This window comes from Anomaloglossus baeobatrachus, chromosome 5, assembly GCF_048569485.1.
Source record: "Anomaloglossus baeobatrachus isolate aAnoBae1 chromosome 5, aAnoBae1.hap1, whole genome shotgun sequence".
In the NCBI taxonomy this organism is placed as follows: Eukaryota; Metazoa; Chordata; class Amphibia; order Anura; family Aromobatidae; genus Anomaloglossus; species Anomaloglossus baeobatrachus.
The window spans coordinates 43,325,109-43,348,337 of record NC_134357.1 but is presented as its reverse complement, the minus strand read 5'-3'; the positions used below and the strand labels follow the sequence as shown (position 1 = coordinate 43,348,337).

Here is a 23,229-nt window from a genome sequence, read left to right as displayed (position 1 = left end):
AGGCGGACGCAGGAATCACCTCTATCATGTGTTGGAGATGGTACTCTGATGCAGCTGAAAGACGTAGCACCTTCCCCTCCAGCTAGACTGGAAGATGGGGGTGAACCTGAACCTGCCCATAATATGCCAGATGATCCAGAAGAGATGCTCACACACCCAGTGGAACCAGAAGGTGGGTTGGAACCTGAACAAAGCTCCCGAAGTGTCAAGCATCCCTGTCTAACCACTTTTAGAGGGACCATGTAGAATGGAACAAGCCAACGCTGGTGTCTCACCTACAAGGCATGCACGACATGTGTTCCTGTGGCTGAGCATCCTACTAGAGACCCAAGAGTATTGTGCTCAGCAGCTGGCATCATCAGGACCACCCACAAAGAACACCAAGGGGTGTAACAATTGTTCTTGCCGAGGACTGGAAAGTTTAAAGAAAGGAGGAATGTAAGGGAATTAGGGATCTCTGAAGTTTAAATAAGTCAAATATTATTCTGGCTAATAATACTGTGCGAAGAATACTGTGATTAATCCACTGTCAAATAATCTGAATTACTACTGTTACTTGTGCTATACCAATATCTCATATTTAAGGTGCTAATCCTTGAGTTGTATTCTAAATGGTTGTTGGTTCAGTTGTCTGCATCGTTGCATCCGGCCACCTGCTTACACCTTTTTTGATTTATTTGCCCAGGGCGACATCATTGTTGTGGAGTAACATAAGGATGGCATCATGCCAGGTCTACTAATCAGAAGAGTTGCCAGGCATCCAACCAGGTAGAAGGTTAATAGGGCTCCCATCTGGTGGTGGTCATGGACTACTTGGCAGCTGAATCAGGGTTATAGAAATTGATTTGCTCATCTCTAATCAATGGAGGTCTGACTTATGGACAGTACAATGAATAGCACAGGGGAATCCTGCCGTTCTGATTCTTCTCGACCCTTTAATTTGATGATCTGTGGAGCTCAGATTCCCAGTAGAATAGGTAAAGTGATGAACTAGTTTCTAATACTAAATATATGAATATATCTATTAGCAGTAGGCCCCAAAACGCAGTGATTAAGCTTCATTTACTATTGGACCCAAGCAGAGGTACAATGCCCCCATACAATTTTATGAGTGGAGTATAAGTCGACTGATTTGCTTTTACCATGGCACAAATAATAGTTTAATGTAATGTTCAAGAGCATGAGCATAGCAATTCCCTAAAAACTCTCACATTTTCTCTGCAAGAGCTGAGAGCAGAATATGGACTACTGGTGTTTACTTTCCTGGCAGCCTGCATTCTGCTGACAGGTCTTACAGAACATTTTACATTTCCTACTTGACCTTCCTCAATAGAGGAATTCCGGTAATAACGTTACTGAAATGTTATGTATGTGCTTAATGCAAGCTACCTTCTAAGCCCCTTAACTTATCGTTCTCGCACCATAAAAGAGACAGTTTTATTTTTTAGACTTTTGTATTCATAGAAAAAAATCCCCTATGTCCAAGGGCGCTTTATGTGAACATTTTGTTAGGATTTTGCCCTTCTGAATAAATTTTTTTTAATTCCTGATCCAACGCCGTTCCGAAAGGACCTCTTCATGAAAGACTTCTCTAGAAAAGGTTTGAGGAATGCCAGCTCTTCACTGCGATCGGCTTCTATCAGGCAACTGTTCAACAGGATTAGGCAGTAGTCTGATTTTCCAGATGACTATAGGGGAAGACAAGAAAGCATTCAATGAATGAGTACATCGAGCAGCAGAGTTACATATTTGGCTCTGGGTCTCACTTATCCCCCAGCAACTTGCTGGGGCATTCCTTTAATAGCGGTTTTATCACTAGGGACATCATAATTCATTCATTCATTTCATTCATTTATATAGCGCTATTAATTCCACAGCGCTTTACATACATTGGCAACACTGTCCCCATTGGGGCTCACAATCTAAATTCCCTATCAGTATGTTTTTGGAGTGTGGGAGGAAACCGGAGAACCCGGAGGAAACCCACGCAAACACGGGAAGAACATACAAACTCCTTGCAGATGTTGTCCTTAGTGGGACTAGAACCCAGGACCCCAGCACCGCAGTGCTAACCACTGAGCCACCGTGCCGCCCATGTATTTACAAGTATTCCATACATATGGGATACAATGCTATGTGCATAAAACCCACAAGTAGGTATCACTATCTATGCTTGAGATTGTCACTCTACCCCACATCTGTCCAACTCTGGCCCATGTGCCAAATCTGGCCCGCCGGCCAATTTTACTTGACCTGTGATGCTATTCTGTTTGGACGACTATTATGTGGGGCCCATTATTCTGTATGGAGGGCTATCTGGGGCCCATTATTCTGTATGGAGGGCTATATGTGGCCCATTATTCTGTATGGAGGGTTATATGGGGCCCATTATTATGTATGAGAAGGGCTACATGGGGCCCATTATTCTGTATGGAGGGCTATATGGGGCCCATTATTATGTATGGAGGACTATGTGGGGCTCATTATTCTGTATGGAGGACTATGTGGGGCCCATTATTATGTATGGAGGGCTATGTGGGGCCCATTATTCTGTATGGAGGGCTATGTGGGACCCATTATTCTGTATGGAGGGCTATGTGGGGCACATTCTTCTGTATGGAGGGCTATGTGGGGCCCATTATTCTGTATGGAGGACTATGTGGGGCCCATTATTCTGTATGGAGGGCTATGTTGGGCCCATTATTCAGTATGGAGGGCTATGTGGGGCCCATTATTCTGTATGGAGGGCTATGTGGGGCCCATTATTCTGTATGGAGGGCTATGTGGGGCACATTATTCTGTATGGAGGGCTATGTGGGGCTCATTATTCTGTATGGAGGGCTATGTGGGGTCCATTATTATGTATGGAGAGCTGTGTGAGGCCCATTATTCTGTATGGAGCGCTATGTGGGGCCCATTATTCTGTATGGAGGGCTATGTGGGGCCCATTATTCTGTATGGAGGGTTATATGGAGCCCATTATTCTGTATGGAGGGCTATATGGTGCACATTATTCTGTATAGAGGACTATGTGGGGCACATTATTCTGTATGGAGGGCTATATGGTGCACATTATTCTGTATAGAGGACTATGTGGGGCATATTATTCTGCTTGGAAGACTATGTGAGGCACAAGTATCTGTATGAAGGACTATGTGGAGGCCATTATTCTGTATGGAGGGCTATGTGAGGCACAAGTATCTGTATGAAGGACTATGTGGAGGCCATTATTCTGTTTGGAGGACTATGTGGGGAAAATTATTCTGTATGGAGGGTTATATGGAGCCCATTATTCTGTATGGAGGACTATGTGGGGCACATTATTCTGTATAGAGGACTATGTGGGGCACATTATTCTGTATGGAGGGCTATATGGTGCACATTATTCTGTATAGAGGACTATGTGGGGCCCATTATTCTGTATGGAGGGCTATATGGTGCACATTATTCTGTATAGAGGACTATGTGGGGCACATTATTCTGTATGGAGGGCTATATGGTGCACATTATTCTGTATAGAGGACTATGTGGGGCACATTATTCTGTATGGAGGGCTATATGGTGCACATTATTCTGTATAGAGGACTATGTGGGACATATTATTCTGCTTGGAAGACTATGTGAGGAACAATTATCTGTATGAAGGACTATGTGGAGGCCATTATTCTGTTTGGAGGATTATGTGGGGAAAATTATTCTGTATGGAGGGTTATATGGAGCCCATTATTCTGTATGGAGGACTATGTAAGGGCCCTCGACTAGGTTGACTCGCGACTTTGCCCCAAGTTTTTAGTTTTGGCCCTCTGTGTATTTGAGATTGACATCTCTGCTCTGCCCCTTAGCTCGGCTTCAGATTGCCCATATATTAAGGTCCCTATAAAATCCATATAAGGTCCGCAATGCCCAAAATAACTGAGTTTTTTGTCCCACACTTACATATCAATCAGCATTGCGGTCTTTATGTGGAGCATGACATACAGCCATCTGAAACCAGCCTTACCCTATTTATCTGTAGTTCTCTTCAATTTTTCACATCTTGATTCTGTCCTCTGCAAATAGAATCAATTATTCCTGATAAAACCTAAATAACTTGATAGACTGCCATCTCTCACTTCATCACCATAGTCATTTCCTGAAATACCATTCACATTTCCATTCATTCAGTCCATCCATGGAATACAATGAAATCGCAGGAGTTTACAGGTCACTTTCTCACACAAAATCAACAGTCTCTTTCTCTGCCTCTGTACAAGAATGTACATATGTGGCGCCCCTGACCTGGTCAGGCACCACTGAGTACTGCACCCATGCTGGGGACAGTACAAACAGGTAATCCAGAAGGCTGACCGAGGTGTGACTACACAGGCGCATAGTGATCAGGTCTCACACATGTACCTTTGGGAGGACCCCTGGGGATCCCAGGAGGGGGCAAAGCCTTCACCTCCACTTGAGGAGTGGAGGGGGCGAAGCCTCCATCTCCACTCAAGGGGTGTGGTAGAGAGCCTGGTTGCTAGGTGGCGTAGGCAGGCACAAGGGGAAAAGAGAAGGAAGAGTAAACAGTCTGAAGCAGAGTGTGGAGGAGTGAGGAGCATGGAAGTGGAGCTCAGACAGGAGCAGCATTGCAGGTCCCACGAGTGAGCCAGTTTAGTGTGCAGCTCAGGAAGAGCAGAAGCAGACCCTGGAGCTGTTGCAGTCTAACAGCGTCCGCGCAGTGACTACCGACGGGGGAGAACGGTCACCTGGTAGTGCTGCCCGAACACCACACACAGCTGGAGAGAGAGCAGTGTAGTGGAAAGTAAGGAGACTGTCAGGGAGTACCAGGCCCAAACGGGCGGCAGATCCCGATGCGGGGATAGATCCACCTTTCCTTGCTAAACCTGCCGGTGTGGGGCCCTTAAAGCCCACACCACAACACCACAAAAGCCGCAGCCACGTAGCCACAGTTAGGGCCCATAGTTCACAGGAGGCAAGCAGCTGGAGTGATCTGGTCCAGGCGACAAGCAAACGGCAAACAAACGAGGGGAGCAGTTACTTCCCTGGGTGACCCCCATAGGGACTAAAAGTCGGGGTTACCACAAACCACAGAAGGGCTAAGGAAGGCGAGTCGGTAGCCACCCTCATCAGTCAGCCTGAAGGATACCTGGTTCCAGCCTGGTTCATCCCAGCTACGCCCGGGTTACTCACCCTGCCATCAACAGTGAGTAAAACCCCTGAAAGACATTCTGCTTGTGTGGAGTTATTCTGCGCCTTGTGGTTCTACACACCTACACAGGGCCCTGGGGCTTGCCTCACTCTCAGGAGGCTATTACAACCGACTGCACCCACCATCAGCCCCAGGCATCCCTTAACCTACAGTGGCGGTCCCCACTGACCGCAATTCTGAGAGTGGCGTCACGACAATCCTAAAAGAAGATCTCCTACCTGTGACAGGATCCAGCCGAGTGGAGTCCCTGAAGGTAATGCACCGACACTGCACTTGTGGGGCTTCACATCTGGCGTCACGAACAGGATAAGGACTAGACCTGTTCAGACAGGTGACCATGTGCTTGGGCGGTGCGCTTGAAAAATTGGAAGCGCCGCCATATTGCCACCATGAAAAGCGCGCTGAAAAACAACAGCAGCCCGCGCTGGGAGAAGTTACCGCCCACGAAGAGGTGTGGCTACCCAGAGATCCCCTGCAGAGTCCTGACCTCGCAAATAAAGAGAGCGGAGGCGTTCAGAGACGTCGGGACAGAAAGGGAGCCAGAAGCCTGCTGCTGGAAGAGGCAGAGCAGAAATTGAAGAGCCTGCAACTGGAGGCAGCGACGAGTCCACTGCTGGGAAATCGTGCAGAGGAAGGCGCAGAGGAAATGGCGTCTGAACGCAGAAACCCAGAACCAGGCTCCGCTGCCTGGTGGTATCGGGAGCTTGCCCAGTTCTGCGACCGACTGGAGACCCGGGTCGTAGAGCAGATCAGAGAGGAACGCACGGAGCTTCTGGAGATGGCTGCAGCGGTTCAGGCCTACGAGGGGAGAACCGCACGACGAGTGCCAGACCGGATGGCGACGACTCAGACCCCGATGATACCACCGATGGGTGAGTCCAGTGTTGCCCCTGCCAGCGTGAGTGCCCCGACTCCTGCTGCCACGCCCGCGGTCCCTGAAGAGGCGCCCGGCGCGGCGACGCTGAGACAGGCCGCAGCCACGCCAGGTGCGGCCCGCCAAGCCCAGGCCGCCGCAGAGATGCCCTGCCCGGCCCGCAAAGATCCGGCTGCCGCCGCGACCCTCATCCACGCCGCAGGTGTGACGCTGACCCAGGCCGCCGCCATGCTAGGCCCGGCCCGCCAAGACCCCACCGCAGCAGCGACGCCCGTCCGCGCCGCAAGTGAGGTGCTGGACCAGGCCGCAGCCACGCCAGGTGCGGCCCGCCAAGCCCAGATCGCTGCAGCGACGCCCAGCCCAGCCTGCACAGATCCCATCGCGGCTGCGACGCCAATTCAGGCCGCCGCAGCGATGCCCTGCCCGGCCCGCCAAGAACCGGCTACAGTAGCGATGCCCGCTAAGACTCCAGCTGCGACCCTGAGTGAGACTGCGACAGCGACGCTGATCCAGGCTGCCGCCATGCAGGGCGCGGCCCGCCAAGACAAGAATGTACCACTGTTTACCCCGGCCTGCAAGGCCAGAGCAGACACCGCTCCCCAGTCTAAGGAAGTCCCTGCTAGGAAGTCCCTGATAGGAGAGGACCCCGCATACTGGAAGCTGAAGGCTGACCTAGAGGCCCAGTTCCCACAGGAGATGGTGGATCGGTATCTGCTCCCTCCACATACCCCCAAGGCGACTTCTGCAGCAACCACGCCAAAGAGTCCCCCGCCCGGGCCTGCTGATGGCCACCCATCCCCGGCGCTGCCACAACAGGAGTGCTCCGAAGAACTAAGGGGGAGAGGAGGCCAGGAAGCTGAGGAGCTGACCCCGGAGCCATCAGCAGTGGATCCATGCCCAGAGCCAGAGATGCTGCCGTATTCCCGCTGGGATGAAGAAAGCCCGACACCCTCTGCTGAGGAAGATTTGCCTAGAAACCTCACCTGGGGGCCTGCAGGCAGTGAAGTAACAGCCCAGCAGAATCCAGCCCGTAGGACACGGCGCCGTAGCAGAACCAAGCTTTCCCCTGCACCGCAGTCTCCAGAGCAGAAAGAAGTCATGGCCAGAGACTTGGAAGAGAAACGGTCTTTAAGAAGAGCCAAATCCCAGGTTAGAGGCCCACTTTGTCGTGGTGTAGTAGAGGATTTCAGTTTGAAGAGTGGATATGGCTTCATAGTAGCTCCTGGTATAAAAGAAGGCATATTTGTGAATAGAAGGGATGTTAGAGCCCATTTGCCCAGAGGACATCCGGGAAGGAACTTACAGATGGGAGATACAGTGGAATTCACCATGCACCAAGGAGAAAGAGGATGGTATGCACTTGACGTTACGCCATGTACCAGAGATTCCTATAGAAACCCAGTTGTCTCCATACCACAAGAAAAAGAAACAGATACAGAAGAAGAAAGGAAAGATAAAGGACCCACTGATGAGACTACCTCCGATGATGAGAGAAATGAAGAAAACAACAGGTGCCGCAGCCCTACAGGCCCAAGCCCTGGTAAGGAGGAATCTATGTAAAGTAAAGAAAGAAGTACAGCAAGTTACAGTTTTGACCAGTTTGCAACGTTTATAAGTTTAAGCATGTGCCCACATGAACTAATGTGAGAAACCCATGAACCTTAAGGCTATGAACTGGCTATAGCCACAAACTCTCGCAGTGTACATAGTTACCCCAGAGGTACCACCACCAGAGCCAGCCTGTTTAGGGGCTTGGCTCACCTGCAACCAGGGAGCACGTCCGTTTATGGGGCCTTGGCTCGCCTGCAACCAGGGAGCATGCCTGTTTATGGGGCCTGGCTCTCCACCACAAAGAGGGTACCTGGTCAGCACCAACTGTGAAGGCCGCCTCTGGATCCTGCCAGAAGTGGCTGAAGGCGCGGCTTCACCAGGCCAGGTATGCCCTGGAAACCACCAGCCCATGAAAGCCGCCTCTACATCCTGCCAGAAGTGGCTGAAGGCGCGGCCAACGTGAGAGGGTTTTGGGTGGGTTAACGGACTTGTGGGTGGAGGGTGGTGATGTATGGTACCTGGTGGTTTTAAAAGTTTTACCATGTTTTAATGTTTTATGCATTTTAAAATGTTGTCTTGCAGCCCGAGGACGTGCTGGTGATAACTAAGGGGGAATGTGGCGCCCCTGACCTGGTCAGGCACCACTGAGTACTGCACCCATGCTGGGGACAGTACAAACAGGTAATCCAGAAGGCTGACCGAGGTGTGACTACACAGGCGCATAGTGATCAGGTCTCACACATGTACCTTTGGGAGGACCCCTGGGGATCCCAGGAGGGGGCAAAGCCTTCACCTCCACTTGAGGAGTGGAGGGGGCGAAGCCTCCATCTCCACTCAAGGGGTGTGGTAGAGAGCCTGGTTGCTAGGTGGCGTAGGCAGGCACAAGGGGAAAAGAGAAGGAAGAGTAAACAGTCTGAAGCAGAGTGTGGAGGAGTGAGGAGCATGGAAGTGGAGCTCAGACAGGAGCAGCATTGCAGGTCCCACGAGTGAGCCAGTTTAGTGTGCAGCTCAGGAAGAGCAGAAGCAGACCCTGGAGCTGTTGCAGTCTAACAGCGTCCGCGCAGTGACTACCGACGGGGGAGAACGGTCACCTGGTAGTGCTGCCCGAACACCACACACAGCTGGAGAGAGAGCAGTGTAGTGGAAAGTAAGGAGACTGTCAGGGAGTACCAGGCCCAAACGGGCGGCAGATCCCGATGCGGGGATAGATCCACCTTTCCTTGCTAAACCTGCCGGTGTGGGGCCCTTAAAGCCCACGCCACAACACCACAAAAGCCGCAGCCACGTAGCCACAGTTAGGGCCCATAGTTCACAGGAGGCAAGCAGCTGGAGTGATCTGGTCCAGGCGACAAGCAAACGGCAAACAAACGAGGGGAGCAGTTACTTCCCTGGGTGACCCCCATAGGGACTAAAAGTCGGGGTTACCACAAACCACAGAAGGGCTAAGGAAGGCGAGTCGGTAGCCACCCTCATCAGTCAGCCTGAAGGATACCTGGTTCCAGCCTGGTTCATCCCAGCTACGCCCGGGTTACTCACCCTGCCATCAACAGTGAGTAAAACCCCTGAAAGACATTCTGCTTGTGTGGAGTTATTCTGCGCCTTGTGGTTCTACACACCTACACAGGGCCCTGGGGCTTGCCTCACTCTCAGGAGGCTATTACAACCGACTGCACCCACCATCAGCCCCAGGCATCCCTTAACCTGCAGTGGCGGTCCCCACTGACCGCAATTCTGAGAGTGGCGTCACGACAATCCTAAAAGAAGATCTCCTACCTGTGACAGGATCCAGCCGAGTGGAGTCCCTGAAGGTAATGCACCGACACTGCACTTGTGGGGCTTCACACATACACAGAACTATAATAAATATATGTATGGGAAACAGGGGGTTTCTAAAACTGCTTATGTTGAAATATGCTAAATCTGAAATTTTAAGCATTACTAATTATTTATGGATTAGTGTAGATGTAATTACATTTGCCCCTACTAACCAAAATCGTGGAAAAACTGCAGCAGGTGGAACGTTGCGATGGGGCTACTGTTGAGCATCATTTAGGTGATTATTCATGTTCTTTTGGCATAGTAAAGCCATTGCCGAGGCCATTTTTCCCTGGTGCATGCCTTATCCTACTTTGGAAATGTGCTGAAAACATTACATGTACTACTGTAGCTTCTTCTATATCGGACTTTCAGAAATTGCTTGGAACATATTGGGGGTACGGTAATTTACATAAAGTGACGCAGACAAATTTTTGTATAGATGATGACACAAAAAAGGTATGTCCAGTCCAACGTCTTTATTTTAGTTGGTATGGCCAATAATGCTGCCAGTAAGGCCTCATTCAGATGGCCAGTTTTCACTTACGTGTTCTGTCCGTTTTTGTTTTTTTTTTTTGCGTAGAACTCCTACCCATTAGGGTCTATGGAGCTGTTGATGTGTCCATGTTTTTTGTAGACTGACTGTCCACAAAAAAACCCCCAAAAACTAAGATATGTCTATTTTAGATCATGCTTATGGATGAAACTCATCAATGGGTCTGTGAGAAGAATGGATAACATACAGATGTCATCATTGAGTTCTCTTTTTTATATTAAATTAAAAGCTGGGAATTTGTTTTTGTATAAAACTAAATGAAAAGCTTATGGTTAAATGGAGGACACATTCTCAAAAATTGATGATTGTAGTGTATACTGATGAAAAAATGTCCATTTTTTTCTCAAATGCAGAAAATCAGATGTTTGAATGAGGCCAAGTGAGTAATGAAGATATCACAATCACTGACCATGCAGCATTGTATTCAACCCATTACAAGCTTTTGTCTTATGGGGACATGAAGGAGATTTCCCATATAGAAAACCTGCATTTTCCAGTAACAGTATTGTGGTCGAGATCTCATGCAAAATCCACAGTGGTTTTTACATTTATGGACACAGACAGAAAAAGGGCCCCTTGGCAAGAACAATAAATGAGCCCTTTGCAGCCAGACAGCTCATAAAAATGCAAAATTTCACCTGTTTTGAAGACAGAAATGGGCCCCCTTACTTCTAGGGCACTTTGGTTGAAACTGTGATATGTCCGCCCCTTGGTTTTTATCAATGCTTATTTTGCTGCAGATTAAGGATTTGCTTCAACAGAAACATAACCTAATCCTATCTTAACACATGCATTTATTTTTACTCACTGTTTATATTTGCAAGAAAAAACGCCATTTTGGAATATTTGACTTCAATTTTGTTGCTTACTGTATTGTCATTATTTGGCGCACATTTAGACGTAAGGCCATGGTCACACATTCAATGTTTGGTCACTATTTTACCTCAGTATTTGGTTTAGAAATTCTGAGGTAAAAAACTCCTTAAGGCCATGTGCGCACTAGAAAGTGACTTTTTCTCAAGGAAAATCCGGACCCTCTTAAAGAATCCCACACCTGCGGTAAAAAACGCACCAAAACCGCAACGAAATCCGCATGCGGTTTTGCCACGGTTTGGTACGGATTTTCTGCGTTTTTTCCGCAGGTTGGTCCCTGCGGATTTTTACCATTATCTATGGCAAAAAGCGCAGGTACCTGCGGAAAAGAAGTGACATGCACATTAATTCTGCAGGGAAATTTCACAGGTAAATCCGCAGGTATAAAAAAAACGCAGTGTGTGCACATAATTTTTTTATACTCATTGGTTTTGCTGGGGTATGACTACATTTTGTGCCGCAAATCTGCGGTAAAATCCGCGGTAAATCCACAGCGTGCGCACATAGCCTGAATACGCAATGTGTGCACTTATTTCTATGAGGCCACGTTCACACATTGAGTATTTGGTGAGGGGTTTCTACCTCAGTATTGGCAGCCAAAAGCAGGAGTGGAACAATCAGAGGAAAAGTATAATAGAAACACGGGCACCACTTCTGTATTTCTTTTTTTAGGCTACTTTCACACATCCGGATTTTTGCTCTGCGGCACAATACGGCGTTCTGCAGAAAAACCGCAACCGGCTTTTGTAACGCCGGTTGCGTTTTTTTTTTGCATAGACTTACATTAGTGCCGTATTGTGCCGCAGGGGCTTGCGTTCGGTCCGGTTTTTGCCGCATGCGGCAGATTTAGCCGATGCCGCGGCCGGATCAAACGTTCCCTGCAACGTTTTTTGCTCCGGCAAAAAACACCGCATCGCGCTGCATCCGGCCGCTGCGGCGCATTTTTCAATGCATACCTATGGAGGCCGGATGCGGCGCGATGCGGAAAAAACCGCATCCGCTCGCCGCATGCGTTTTTTTCCACTGCGCATGCTCAGTAGCATGCCGCAACCGGAAAAAAACGGACGGGCCGCATGTAAAAACGTATGCAAAGGATGCGGTGTTTTCGCCGCATCCGTTGCATAGTTTTCATAGCCGGATTGAGCCGCAGTGCTCAAACCGGATGTGTGAAAGTAGCCTTACCCACACCTGGATTTGGTTTAGAAATTTTGAGGTAAAAAACACCACAAATACTCAAGATGTGCACGTGTTTCTATAAGGCCATGTTCATACTTTGATTATTTGGTGAGATTTTTACCTCAATATTTGTTCCACTCCTGGTTTTGGCTTCCAATCAGAGGAAAAGTATGATACAAAAACGGGCATCACTTCTGGGTTGGTTTTTTTTTTACCCACCCCTGGTTTTGGGTGACAAATACGGAAGTAAAAACTCATCAAATACTCAACGTGTGCTGGTGGTTCTATGAGGCCACATTCACATATTGAGTATTTGGTGAGTTTTTTACCTCAGTATTTGTAGCCGAAACCAGGAGTGGAACAATCAGAGGAAAAGTATAATACAAACATGGGATCACTTTGCTTTTTTTTTTTACTCACTTCTGATTTTGGGTGACAAAAACTGAGGTAAAAAGCTCACCAAATACTAAACGTTTGCATGTGTTTCTATAAGGCCACGTTCACACATTGAGTATTTGGTGAGTTTTTTATCTCAGTATTTGTTCCACTCCTGGTTTTGGCTTCCAATCATAGGAAAAGTATAATACAAACATGGGGACCACTTCTGCTTTTTTTTTTTTTTTTTTTTTACCCACTCCTGGTTTTGGGTGACAAATACTGAAGTAAAAAACTCACCAAATACTCAATGTGCGCACGTGGTTCTATGAGGCCACGTTCACAAATTGAGTATTTGGGGAGTTTTTTACCTCAGTATGTGTAAGCCAAAACAAGGAGTGGAACAATCAGAGGAAATGTATAATAAAAACAAAGGCACCACTTCTGCTTTTTTTTACCCACTCCCAGTTTTGAGTGACAAATACTGAGGTAAAAAAAACTTACCAAATTCTCAATATGGCCTAAGACATGGTCAATAACTGATATTTTACTCCAACACCCCAAACCACCTATTATAGGAGTAGCTCTGCTACTTTTTGTGTGACTATTTTAAAAAAGTGGCAAAAACTATGAAATGCGGGCGACCCCTCTCTTTTTCGGACAAGCTCACAATGACAAATTTGGTGCAAACTGTTAAAAAACAGCTCAAACGTTTTTATAGAAAAGGCTAACATAATTTGCACAAACATTCTGGTGCAAAGCATATGATTAATTCTCCTGCAGGTTTCAAGCTTTTTTTTTTTCTTCTGACATTTTAGGGTTATTTTTGTTATTTAATTTAGGTCCTATAGCTTATAAGTCCATTGGGAAAGGCTATTAAAAATGGCAAGGAGCATACTGCTACTTAAAACAAAAAAATAAAATGCTATAAAAATGCTACAAAATGCTGTGTGTGAACCTAGCCCCAAATTATAACACTGCATATTTATAATAGGAAAACTTCAAAATGTCATGTATAAAACAATGGACAGATGTGAGATAAAGTAGAGAGATTATCTGGTGCTGTAAAGTGTCACATGTTTATGATATTTTATAATGTGTGTGTCTTAAAAAACAAATACCATACATCTTCTCTCTCTTCTAGTCTACATGAGTGAGATATCCAGCAGCAGTTCCCTCATATGTGTGCATTACTGGTATCGTTCAATAACAGGGAGTACAAAATATTTGGTGCAGTATCTCTGATTTTTATTAGTTCTTATGATAAATAAAGTGTGTGATTAGATTTTTTTTTTTTTACATTAATTTGCTTCCTAAATGCAGAGTAGGAATAACAGAACATAAAGAAGGAAGGAAGCAGACGAAGAGGGGAAAAAAGTGTGACAATGGTTTGTACACAGGGCAGAGAGGAAAAGCAGCTACAGTCTCAGGGAGGGCAGAGAATATACATCAATGAGCATATCTAATTATATGTTAAATAGTTGCAAGCCAAGTTTATGTATGAGATAGCCAAGATGATTGTCTATAAAATGAAGGTAATCTCACACTCAAAGCTATAGTAGATGGTGAGATATGGAGCCTGAAAGTCAAAAGTTGAAAACACTGTTACCCTTTTACTCGTCAATGTAAGCTATGTAAGAAAATAGACACAGGAAGAAGAAATAAGAGCAGAATAGAAGGTGTGCAGATACATGAGCTAGAACCCTAGATACACACACAGCTCACATCCAGCCTATATTACTGGGAGTGACACAGTGAGGTCTGTGTCATCCAGCCTGTATTACTAAGAGACACACAGACCTACTGTATTACTGACATCCAGCCTACATTACTGGGAGAGACAAAGAGTGACACAGTGAGGTCTGTGCCATCCAGCCTGTATTACTGAGAGACACACAGACCTACTGTATTACTGACATCCAGCCTATATTACTGGGAAAGACAAGGAGCTCACATCCAGCCTATATTACTGGGAGAGACACAGAACTCATATCCAGCCTATATTACTGGGAGAGACACAGAACCCATATCCAGCCTTTATTACTGAGAGAGACACAAAGAGCTTACATCCAGCCTATATTTCTGGGAGAGTTACACAGAGCTCACATTTAGCCTATATTACTGAGAGAGGCGCAAATAGCTCACATCCAGCATATATATTACTGGGAAAGACACAGAGCTCACAACCAGCCTATACTACTGGAAGAAACACACAGAGCTCACATCCAACCTATATTACTGAGAAGGACACACAAAACTCACATCCAGCCTCTATTACTGGGAGAGAGACAGAGCTCATATCCAGCCTATATTACTGGGAGAGACACAGACCTCAGATCCAGCCTATATTACTGGGAGAGACACAGAGTTCATATGCATCCTATATTACTATGAGAGATACACAAACCTCTCATCCATCCTATATTACAGGGAGAGAAACACAAAGCTCACATCCAGCCTATATTACAGGGATACACACACCTTACATCTAGCCTATATTACTGGAAAAGCCACACATAGATCACATCCAATCTATATTACAGGCAGGGACACACAGAGCTAACATCCAGCCTATGTTACTGGGAGAGACACAGAGCTCACATCCAGCCTATATTACAGGGAGACACACACACCTCACATCTAGACTAGTTTACTGGGAGAGTCACACAGAGCTCACATTTGGCCTATCTTACTGGGAAGGACATACAGAGCTCACCTCCAGCCTATATTACTGAAAGAGAGACAGAGCTCATATCCAGCCTCTATTACAGGGAGTGCCACAGACCTCACATCCAGCCTATATTACAGGGAGTGACACACAAACCTCATATCCAGCCTATATTACTGGGAGAGAGACAGAGCTTACATCCAGCCTATATTACTGGGAGAGACACACAAACCTCATATCCAGCCTATATTACTGGAGAGACACACAGAGCTCACATCCAGCCTATATTACTGGGAGAGACACACATAGGTCACATCCAGTCTATATTACAGCGAAAAACAAACAGAGCTCACATCCAACCTATATTACTGGGAAGGACACACAGAGCACACATCCAGCCTATATTACTAGAAAAGAAATACAGAGCTCACCTCTAGCCTATATTACTGGGAGAGAGACAGAGCTCACATCCAGTCTATATTACAGGGAGAGACACAGAGGTCACATCCAGCCTATATTACTGGGAGAGACACACAGAGGTCACATCCAGTGTATATTACAGGGAGAGACACACAGAGATCACATCAAACCTATATTACAGGGAGAGACACACAGAGCTCACATCCTGCCTATATTGCATGGAGAGACACACAGATCTCACATCCAGCCTATATTACTGGGAGAAACACAGAGCTCACATCCTGCCTATATTACAGGGAGAGACAATCCCACAAGAGAAAAATTTGATTCTTCGATCAGGCTACAAACTGCATATTGGGGGGCAGAAAATGAATGAAAGAATAAAGGTTGCAGACTGAAGCTTAGCAGAATTTTATTAACTAAACGGTAACCACTGACGTGTAAAATCATTTTTTTTATGCCAGTGGTGTCCATAGACTTCAATGTTTTGTTTGTTGTGTTTCTCTTTTTTTTTTCAATGTAATTTACAGCTTAAGCAAACATTGATACAACAAGTATGTGGCTTGTGTTAGGAGCAACTAATATATAGATGGAAATGTTTCGGGGGGGGGGGGGGCTCAGCATTGGAGATACTATATGTGCGATAAAGTGGGAGTGGGGATTTTTGTATTGAAATTTACAGCCTTTTGCTATTCACCTAAATGGGCTGATAACTGTGAACAATAAACTGAATTCAACTACAGAGCACATGGAAATAGATGCACTATAGGTAAAGTAAACATAAAATGTTACAAAATTTTACCAAAATTTTAGCAATATTTTATTTATTTTCCAAACATCCTAATTGATTCTCAAAAGAAACCTTCTTGGGTTTCATCCTATCGCTTCAGATCTAGTGAAAAGTCATTGGGACTCATCATCTAGATGAATCCTTAATGGGGTTGACTGACATTTATCTGTTGTTACAGTAGAAAAGGAAATCAGGTATATGCCGCACTAATACTCCAATGCGATGTTAATATAATATTCCTTTATTATTGTACAGGTCGACGCGTTTCAGAGACATCCATCTCCTTCATCAGGACATAAAAAAGGAACAGCATGTCGACATACTGTTCCTTTTTTAAGTCCTGATGAAGGAGATGGATGTCTCTGAAACGCGTCGACCTGTACAATAATAAAGGAATATTATATTAACATCGTATTGGAGTATTAGCGTGGTATACACCCGATTTCCTCTTCTACTGTATTATACGGTCTACACCTAGAGGCTGCTGCTGATACCACCATTACATGTGCTTTATAGGGGTTGTGACTCTCACAACCTGATAATGTGAGTGTATGTTAACCCTTGCGGGCTTTGATTTCTCTACCGGGTAAGACCCTATTCCACTTCCTTTTTCCACAGTATTATAACTTGGATTTATCTGTTGTTATTTTTTTTTAAATGCAGCCATTCTTGCTATGGGCTATGTATGGTATTCCCCATTTACTTGAATCAGCCTGAGCTGAACTATCACGCCCAGACATTAGGGGTACTGTTTCTGCAAAGACAAAGAAGGAGATTCAAGACATCAACCCTAAAAATGTCATTGATTTCCAATATTAATTCATGGGTAACTTACAGTCATGCACATGCCAGGCTGATACCAGAGATGCATGGTGGAAATCCAGAAGATGAATACAAAGTGAAGTCTGGAAATGCTGAAAAATATGAAGAAACAGTAAATATATATCACCTATATTACATCAGCGCTAATATGTGCTCCATAGACAGCCCTTACCTGTTCGGCTGCAGTCGTTCCATTGTGGCCGTGTATATTGGAGTCTCCTGAGTCGTCTTCCCATCAGGAGGAGGTTTTATACTCTGTTCCTGAGTCATGGAGACGCTCGCTATCATGTCTAATTGATGTGAAGTGGCCTTTAATGAATGTTAAAAGGGGGAAATGGGAGTAAGAAGGTGACTTTTCTCTGAATAACTTCTTGAAACTTGTGGCCTTTTGGAAAGTAGCTACTGACAAGGTTCTCTGAGATGCCATCAAGTCTCGAGAAATGGAGAAATTGTCTTCAAAAGTTTTGAGCGTTTCAAAGTTATGACAGCGACCGTATTATACATGGAAATGTTATCTAGCTCTACTGAAATTGTATTTACATGTTTCTATGCATTGGCGAAACGAGAAGCTGTTGGGCCCAAGTGCAAACTGTGAGAGAAGGTGTGGTAGATGACCCTTGGGTAGGACAATTGGAGACGACTTTGCGATGTAGACTAGGGAGTCCTATCAATAATTTAAAAAAAAACCCAAAGCTTCTTGGAAAGGACAATCCCTTGGACTTGGCCTACTATATTGTAAAAATCTGGTGCCAGTTGTTCTACGACCATGCTGACCTGCCTGTAGTGACACCAAGAAGTTATTTTGTTTTTTTCATGAAGAGTTAGAACTGATGAGTTTTTGGTCCTCTGGTCCCCGGCATGGTCATTGCTTTCAGGATGGTACAACACAGGTTAAACAAATAGTTTGGTGGAAACAATTTTGGTTACACAGCTCGGCATACACAATCTTTGCATCACGATGTGACTGTGGGATAGCGAGGGACAGGGGCTCCTATACTGTCCCTCACGCTAGGGAACACTAAGCTAGCCCTGTCCTCAGGGTTACCCCTGATGGTGGAAATGCGTAAAGCATTGAGCCTAGCTATGTTCCTGACCAGAGCTAATGTGATTCCCTCCTCCCACCAGGGAAGGAAGGGAAGGATGGAGAGGGAAGCACAGATACTCGTAAAGACAGACAGGGGAAAACCAAAACTCTGACACACTGCAAACTCACAGAAACAAACAATGAGAGACTCAGGAGAAAAGCAAGAGCAGGAAGGTAGCTACAAAAAGATAACAAGGGTTAACACCACAACCGCATACAGCTATGAGTACATACAGTTACAAGTTAGTCTGGATCACAACACCTCACCAGACCAGCTTAGGGCCGTGTCACACATCCGGCATTTCGCCGGATTGCCGGATCCATCATACTCCAGTACAGTGTTAATACTGTACAATAGCATCGCGGCAAGCTCCAGTCACATGCTTCGGTCACATGACAGCATGTGACCGGAGGTTGCCGCGATGCCATTGTACTGTATTACACTGTACTGGAGTGTGCCGGATCATGCAATCCGGCGAAATGCCAGATGTGTGAAACGGGCCTTAGATAAACTATAGCAGGCATAGAAGGAAGGATTTAGCCAGCATCTATAGGAGGAGAGCAGACATGATTGGCTCCCCCACAACATATGATCAAAGAAGACTAACAAGCAGACCAGCAGAGATTAAGGGGTACTTTGCACACTACGACATCGCAGGTGCGATGTCGGTGGGGGTCAAATCGAAAGTGACGCACATCCGGCGTCGCTGTCGACATCGCAGTATGTGAATCCTTTTACATGTGATTAACGAGCGCAAAAGCGTCGTTATCGTATGATCGGTGTAGGGTCCGACATTTCCATAATTTCTCAGCAGCGACGGTACGATGTTGTTCCTCGTTCCAGCAGGCAGCACACATCGCTGTGTGTGAAGCCGTAGGAGCGAGGAACATCACCTTACCTGCGTCCACCAGCAATGCGGAAGGAAGGAGGTGGGCGGGATGTTTACGTCCCGCTCATCTCCGCCCCTCCGCTGCTATTGGCTGCCTGCCATGTGACATCGCTGTGACGCCGCACGACCTGCCCGCTTAGGAAGAAGGCGGGTCGCTGGCCAGAGCGACGTCGCAGGGTAGGTAAGTGCATGTGAAGCTGCCGTAGCGATAATGTTCGCTATGGCAGCAATCACAAGATATCGCTGCTGCGACGGGGGCGGGGACTATCGCGCTCGGTATCGCAGCATCGGCTTGCGATGTCGTAGTGTGCAACGTACCCATAACTCTTGCTAGCCTTCCTATGAACTACAAATCTGTAGGTCTACTCCCGAGTCTGCCTGCACTGATCACCGACATCACAGAAGATATCAGAGTGTCAGAATCTGTAGTCTGAACAGATCCCGCCGCCGCCATCACAGTCGGCACCGCTATGTAACACTTTGGCACCGGTTCTTGGTGGTACAAAAGGCAACTCTTCGTAACTGAACTTGCAAACTCTTGGCACACTGTAGGCTCAGGTCAGTCTCTTGGTATGCTAATGAAAGAAATGGTGAACTGTTGGTAACGATGCTCTAAAATTGCTCTGCAATTACTCTGACTAGCTACGCAAGGGGCGCTGGAAGTGATCTGCAGCCACACAGCCATGATGTAGAGTGAGAGACGCCGGTAGGTCCCAAGAAATCTCCAAACTGCTTACTGCTCACACAGACAACATTGTCCGCCCCAAACATAATACCCTAAAACAGAGCCTTTGAGGCAGCCTGTGACCGCATGCATAAACCATCCGGGTGTTTCACCATTTCTGCTCCCTGTTCCCCTCTCACAGCATGCACCTTCACAGAAGTCCAGTGAAAAGGAAGGAAACTGCAGCTTTCTTTTTATTTTGGAGATCTGAAGAGCTTTCCGGTATAAAATACGGAATCCTGGAGGGTGAAGAAGATGCTACTTTTTCCCAATAAGATATTTTAATAGGCTTCACATCTTCACATCTACCAATGATTTGTGAAAAGAAAAAGAATAGCGATAGGTAGCACTTAACGGAGTCTGTCATCTTGAGCGTGTGACAACACGACATAAAATATCTTCTGTAAATTATTGTATTGCAGTTAATATACTTTTGTTCCATCTGGGATTTCGACAAGTGTCATCTTTAGGCTGAATGCCTCTGTGGGAGGATAATGAGGATCCCTGACATGGCGAATACCTCCCACAACGTGACAGTGTTTAGAGCCGTCGTGTCTCGTGCTGCGGTTCTGCACGTACAGCATATACCCGTCTATGCAGCTGCCTGTAAAGACCCTGTAGGGAATTAGTGATAATAGCAAATTACTTGTCATTTCTCCGATTGCTAAATATTGTATCATCTCGGGAGAGGTATTAGGACATCTCTATCTGTTCATGTCCTACATATGAGATGCCATCTGGATTCGCATTGCTTTGTATACAAGTGGAATTAAGATTTTTATTGGATTGATTTACAGTTCTCCAGTCCTTCACATGGACATTGCGACTCCAAGAAGGAAAATAGTGGAACTATGGAAATCGCAGGATGGATAGATATGTTACCGATATGTAAATGATGAAAAAAGTGGAAACAAATTAAACCATTTCAATTTATTCAGTATTGAGTATGAGTGCCACATGTAGAAATCTCCACACTTACAGCCTTAGCAGCAATCAACAAGGTTATTAATGGTTGTCTGATTAATGTTCTGCTGCGCTGAATGTATTTGGGCAGAAAATCATCAAGATCCTCTGCTGGCAGTTCCTATGTAATCACAGAGCAATGGTAGCCCAGATGTGCTCAATGGTAGACTAGTCTGGAGATGCTGCAGCCATGGGAGACTAATCAAGAGACACTGCAGCCATGAGAGACAAGTCCAAGAGACTCTGCAGCCATGAGAGACATGTCCGAGAGACTGTGCAGCCATGAGAGACAAGTTAAAAGACACTGCAGCCAAGGGAGACAAGTCCAGAGATGCTGCAGCCATGGAAAACAAATTAAGAGATGCTGCAGCCATGGGAGACAAGTCAGGAGACTCTGCAGCAAAGGGAAACAAGTCTGGAGACGCTGCAGCCATGGGAGACAAGTCAAGAGACGCTGCAGCCATGGGCGACAAGTCAAGAGACGTTGCAGCCATGGGAGACAAGTCAAGAGACGCTGCAGCCATGGGAGACAAGTCAAGAGATGCTGCAGCCATGGGAGACAAGTCAGGAGACTCTGCAGCTAAGGGAAACAAGTCTGGAGACGCTGCAGCCATGGGCGACAAGTCAAGAGACGCTGCAGCCATGGGCAACAAGTCAAGAGACGTTGCAGCCATGGGAGACAAGTCAAGAGACGCTGCAGCCATGGGAGACAAGTCAGGAGACGCTGCAGCCATGGGAGACAAGTCAAGAGACGCTGCAGCCATGGGAGACAAGTCAAGAGACGCTGCAGCCATGGGAGACAAGTCAGGAGACGCTGCAGCCATGGGAGACAAGTCAGGAGACGCTGCAGCCATGGGAGACAAGTCAGGAGACGCTGCAGCCATGGTAGACAAGTCTGGAGATGCTGCAGCCACACAGGACAAGTCTGGAGATGCTTCAGGCCATAGTAGCAGATTTAAGCCACACAAGCCGCTCACAGTAGCCCAAACAATATGTGGCCTGGTGTTGAAAATGTCTCCTGGGCACTTTACTTCTACTGGTTCTACTACTAAATCAGCGTAATGCCGAGATGTCCGTGTACCTAACGTGAGGACTACGGTACTGGCACCGTACAATATGCCACCCCACACTATAATTCCAGGAGTTGTACCCGGCCCCAATGAAGGTGTAATATGGACAGCTTTTAGGAACATTTTTTTTCACTTAATGTATTTTGGGCTAAAAATGATTTTTGCCAAACTGTTGCACCTTTCACATTCAACAGCCACTATATTGCACTGTATTTTACTTGCTGCAGATAGAGTTAACATAGTATCCATCAGTGAGCGCATTCTGCTGGGGAGTTTTTAACTCCTATTTGTCTTTTCCTGAACTCCTTTCAGTTGATTTAAAAGGGAATCTATCTTATTCCAGAGACATACATGCTTTTCTTTAAAATTTAAAGGAGCTGTTAAGATCTATGCAATCGACATAGATATCCCTGCCTCCAAAGATTATTTTAAATGAACCAATGTGAAACATATACAGTAGATCAGGAGAGCAGACTGTCAGTCATTACATGTCTCATACTAATAATGCCCTCTTTCATTTATTATGAGCTCTGGAGACAGATTCTCCTGGAGATCTATGTTCATCCCATAGATCTTAACAGCTCATTTATTAACAGCTTTCATATTAAGAAAAATAATAACCCAAAACGTACAGCATTACTCTACTCTGTAAGTGCAAAATATAAGCATACAGGGAATATATTAAATTTAAAATGCGTTAATGCTATATAAAATATACTTTAGAAAACTGAAGGCTCTTTGCACACAAATTGGACAATTCATGTGAGCCCATCAACTGTGGCAAGGTGACTTTTCTTTGATGGGACCACATGCTATTTTCATGCCTCTCCTAGATTAAAAGTCTACAAATATGTGGGCAGCTAGGATCTGACATTAATTAAAGGGAATCTGTCACCAGGTTTTTGCTCCCCCATCTGAGAGCCGCATAATGTAGAGACAGAGACCCTTATTCCAGCGATGTGTCATTTACTGAGCTGTTTGCTGTCATTTTGTTAAAATCAATGTTTTCTCTGCTACAGATCTGGCAGTTATACAGAGCTCATGGATATGCTGGACTACTTGTCAGCACGCCAAGTAGTCCTGTAATGATAATCTACTGCTGATTAAACAGTGATTTTATGAAAACTACACTAAGCAGCTCAGTAAGTGACACATTGCTGGAATCGGGATCTCTGCCCCTGCATTACGCTGCTCTCAGATTAGGTGCCAAAAACCTGGTGACCAATTCCCTTTAAATCTGCACTGGGACTGATGGAAGGAGAACACAGTCAGAATAGGAAAATGTAGAAGATTTCTCTGGAATAAGATATTGGATCACAGATATCATAATAGTGTGTACCCATATAGACGTCTTATTAGGGTTGATCCTACTGAA

At 45.9% G+C, this 23,229-nt stretch overlaps 1 protein-coding gene across 1 annotated transcript; it reads right to left on the bottom strand.

Moving 5' to 3' along the window:
- Nucleotides 1-1,435: 1,435 nt before the first annotated feature.
- On the bottom strand, nt 1,436-17,364 carry NPS (neuropeptide S). Its single transcript, XM_075352254.1, has 3 exons — nt 17,296-17,364; nt 17,137-17,215; nt 1,436-1,688 (listed from the first exon to the last, which is right to left on the bottom strand). The coding sequence occupies exons 1-3, from the start codon at nt 17,316-17,318 to the stop codon at nt 1,509-1,511; spliced, it is 282 nt and encodes a 93-aa protein (XP_075208369.1). The 5' UTR covers nt 17,319-17,364; the 3' UTR covers nt 1,436-1,508.
- Nucleotides 17,365-23,229: the final 5,865 nt, after the last annotated feature.